The 3,800-nt window shown below is 57.8% G+C and overlaps 1 protein-coding gene across 1 annotated transcript; it reads right to left on the reverse strand.

The window, feature by feature from the left end:
• Positions 1 to 2,221: 2,221 nt before the first annotated feature.
• On the reverse strand, positions 2,222 to 3,199 carry LOC141974195 (olfactory receptor 14A16-like). The gene has a single exon (XM_074933532.1). It carries the CDS (start codon positions 3,197 to 3,199, stop codon positions 2,222 to 2,224), a length of 978 nt encoding a protein of 325 aa, XP_074789633.1.
• Positions 3,200 to 3,800: the final 601 nt, after the last annotated feature.

The following is a 3,800-nucleotide window of genomic DNA, read 5'->3' on the forward strand; positions in this document are numbered from 1 at the left end:
GTCACCCAATTGATGAGGTGCCACTCACTGCCCACCAGACTCACACACTGTTCTGGAGATCCCCTGAGCTCTCCCGGCAGCTCCCGATTCCTCTCCAGGGTGGCTTCTGCCACCAGCCCCACTGCAGGTGGGACAGGGCCAGGCAGGTAAATCCAAGAGCAGTCGCTGCCTGCATGGACATGCGTAAGGAGAATGGGAGGTCTTGGTCCCTAACAGATCCACCTGGGACATGGTGGTGCTGGCCTAGAGACCAGCTCTGACACCACAGCGCCCATGGCCTGCTCCTGCCTGCAGCCATAGGGGTACCACTGCGGACATGATGAGACTGTTCAGAGCTACACAAGAACTTGGAAGTGACACAGATGCAAGGGCACAGCGGGACAGTGTGGAAGTGAGGAGAGCCCAGCCCTGAAAAGGCCACGTCCTGCTGCTGTCCTTGGCCGGGGCTCCAGGGCAGCAGCAGCCCCAGCTCACAGGCAGCCTTGAGGAACACTGGGGCTGCTCCTCCATGGGGCAGCTGGGCCCTCGGCTCCTGAATCCCTTCTGCCTGCTGGGGCTGGGCCCCCAGCTCCAAAGGAGACCTAAGAGATGGGAGTAGAGGCTAATGATTACTTTCTGACCTTCCCATTCTTCCAGACGGTCCGGGTCTCTCTGTGAAGGAGCTCTGCCTTCTGACATGTCCACCTCACCCCTCCATGTGGTTTTGTCAGAAAACATTGTGAGGGTGATTTCACGCCTGTCACCCAGGTAATTTAAGAAGATGTTGAACAGCGTCGGGCCCAGTATCATTTCCTGGAGGATCCAACACGTTACAGGCTTCAGGCTGAGTAGAAAGCACTGGTCAGCACCCTCTGAGTGCAGCCTGGTAGCCACTTTCCTACCCACCTCACAGAGCAGCCCTCCCCTCTGTATCGTGTCCATTTGCCCAGGAGAAGGCTGTAGGAAGCAGTGTTGAATGCTCTGCTGAAGTGCAGGTGAACAACATCCACTGCTCTCCTCATGTTGACAGAAGATGTTCCTCAGTGGAAGGTGATCGGGTTACATTGGCATGATTCGTCCTTGGTAAATCTGTGCTGGATTGTCTCAGTCACCTCCTGCATTTGATTTGTGATAGCTGAAAGGTTCCCCAGCTCAGTCTCCCAGACACCTTCACTGCCCCTTCTCCCCACGGCCACGCTGCACTGGAAGCTCCCCCAGCACCCGACCCCTGCCCAGACCCAGCCGTGTCCCATGCTGGGCTTTGCAGACACCCTTGTTCCAGGGTCTGCCGGGGTCTGGGCCAGCAGAGAGGCCGGGCAGGGCTGGCCATTCCCCCATCCAGGCCCTGAGAGCAGCCGGAGGATGGAGACGGTCTCACAGAAAGTCTCCCCATAGCCCTGGGGTGAGCAGCCAGTGCTGGAAATGGCCCATGAGGGAGGCGGGGGGGTGATGAAGTCCCTGGGCCACCTTCCTGGTCTGTCCGTGCCACCAAGGGCACAGAGCAGCCCCTTCCCTCCTGCACCTCCATGTCTTCGATCCCTTCCACAAGCCCTGGCTCTGCACCACAAATGTCCTGGTGTGAGTCCTCACCCTGCGAGGTCACACCGTGCCAGTTATATGCTCCTGGTTTTATATCCCCAGTAATTTCCAGCCCAGCCCAGCTCCCGCCAAGCTCTCCCACCTCCCCTGCTCACTCTCCAACTCTATCCCCGGCACAGCCCAGTCTGAGTTAGTCCCAAGGCAGTGCCCACTGCAGGGTGCTCTGGGCACTCACCCCACAGCCGCAGCCCCTCTGAAGGGCACAGCAGCTCCTCGGGGGCAGGGAGGGGTCAGCCCCAGAGATGGGAGGCACCCATGGCACAAGGAGAAGGAGGTCGGGGCAACTTGCATCTCCTGCTCTCCTCTCCAGCAGTTCCTGAGGGGTCTGCAGCCCCTCTGTGCCATCCCCTCTCTCCAGCCCAGCACAAGAGCCCTGAGCTGGTGCAGCCAGAAAGGCGTTCTCATTCCCTGTTTCTTCCTGCCCGGGTAAGGATGGGTGTAAGACTAAGAAGTCCTGGGTGCATTTATTTTGCTTAAGTTCAGAGTGGCTGGCTCCTGCTTTAAAAAGTGATGAGCAGTAACACAAGATGGGTGGATACTGATGTAAGAGGGGAAGAATAATGGAACTTCTTTGTAGGCCAGATGTTCACAAATGGAAAAAAGAATAAATAATATATAAAGAAGGAAAACTGTGCTTGGCCTGTCATGACATGCACTGTGAGTCATTTGAATAGAAAGGTGGACAGTCTACAGCTGCTGAAAGACGTCCAACCAGTTTCCTCAGGGCATCCTTGATCTCCCTGTTCCTCAAGCTGTAGATGAGGGGGTTCAAAGTTGGAGAAACCACTGAGTAGAGAAATGACACCACCAGGTCCAGGGTTGGGGAGGAGAGGGAGGGGGGCTTCAGGTAGGCAAACATGACAGTGCTGATAAAGAGGGAGACCACGGCCAGGTGAGGGAGGCACGTGGAAAAGGCTTTGTGCCGTCCCTGCTCAGAGGGGATCCTCAGCACGGCCCTGAAGATCTGCACATAGGACACCACAATGAACACAAAACAAACAAGATCAAAAAAGGCACTGACAGTGATAAGCCCAACTTCCCTGAAGTAGTCTGATTCTGAACAGGAGAGCTTGAGGATCTGGGGAACTTCACAAAAGCTCTGGTTCACAGCATTGCCTTGGCACAGTGGCATTGAAAATGTGTTGGCCGTGTGCAGCACAGCAGTGAGGAACCCAGTGCCCCAGGCAGCTGCTGCCATGTGGACACAAGCTCTGCTGCCCAGGAGGGTCCCGTAGTGCAGGGGTTTGCAGATGGCAACGTAGCGGTCGTAGGACATGATGGTGAGGAGAGAAAACTCTGCTGAGATCAAGAACAGAAAGAAGAAGAGCTGTGCAGCACACCCCAAGTAGGAGATGTGCCTGTTGTCCCAGAGGGAGTTGGCCATGGCTTTGGGGAGAGTGGTGGAGAGGGAGCCCAGGTCGAGGAGGGAGAGGTTGAGGAGGAAGAAGTACATGGGTGTGTGCAGGCGGTGGTCACAGGCGATGGCGGTGATGATGAGGCCGTTGCCCAGGAGGGCAGCCAGGGAGATGCCCAGGAAGAGCCAGAAGTGCAGGAGCTGCAGCTCCCGTCTGTCTGCGAATGCCAGGAGGAGGAACTCGGTGGTGGAGCTGCCGTTGGACATTTGCTCCCTCACGGCACGAGGGCCTGTTCACAGAGGAAAAAGCATCAATCAGTCGGGACAGATTTCTCATTTCTCTCCATCCAGTTCCTCACGGGGCTGCTGGAGAACACAGAGCTGCCCGGGGAGAGCTGTGCCCTTCTGGAGGACAGGCTGCAGCCCAGCAGGACCCCACTGGGAAAGAGTCCAGTGCCCTAAAGATGGGGTGTCCTGAGGGGGGAACTGGCTCCTTTGTGTCCCCCGGAGCCTGCAGATGGCGAGGGCACTCGGACATTTCACTCCCAGGGAAACATCTGCATGGCAGTGCCCACAGGTCTTGCTCCCAGCTGAACCCCCGCCCATCCCCGAACGTCCGGTGATCCCAACGCGGGGAGCAGAGGCCCACGGGGAAAGGTGGGGAAATGCCCCAGTGCTGCTGGGAGGAGGCAGCACAGGGACAGCGGGTGGGGCTCTGCTGGCTGGGAGAGGAGACCAGGGGGCTCCTCTGGAGTGGGTGTCTGCACTGCAGGGGATGGCAGGGGGTGCCTGAATTCCTGCCCCCAAGGTGTTTCCAGCAGCAGCTCCCTCTGACTCCCTGCCCATGTCTCTGGTGCCTGGAGCTGTC

The sequence above is a fragment of the Athene noctua genome, unplaced genomic scaffold (assembly GCF_965140245.1).
Source record: "Athene noctua unplaced genomic scaffold, bAthNoc1.hap1.1 HAP1_HAP1_scaffold_36, whole genome shotgun sequence".
Taxonomy (NCBI): Eukaryota; Metazoa; Chordata; class Aves; order Strigiformes; family Strigidae; genus Athene; species Athene noctua.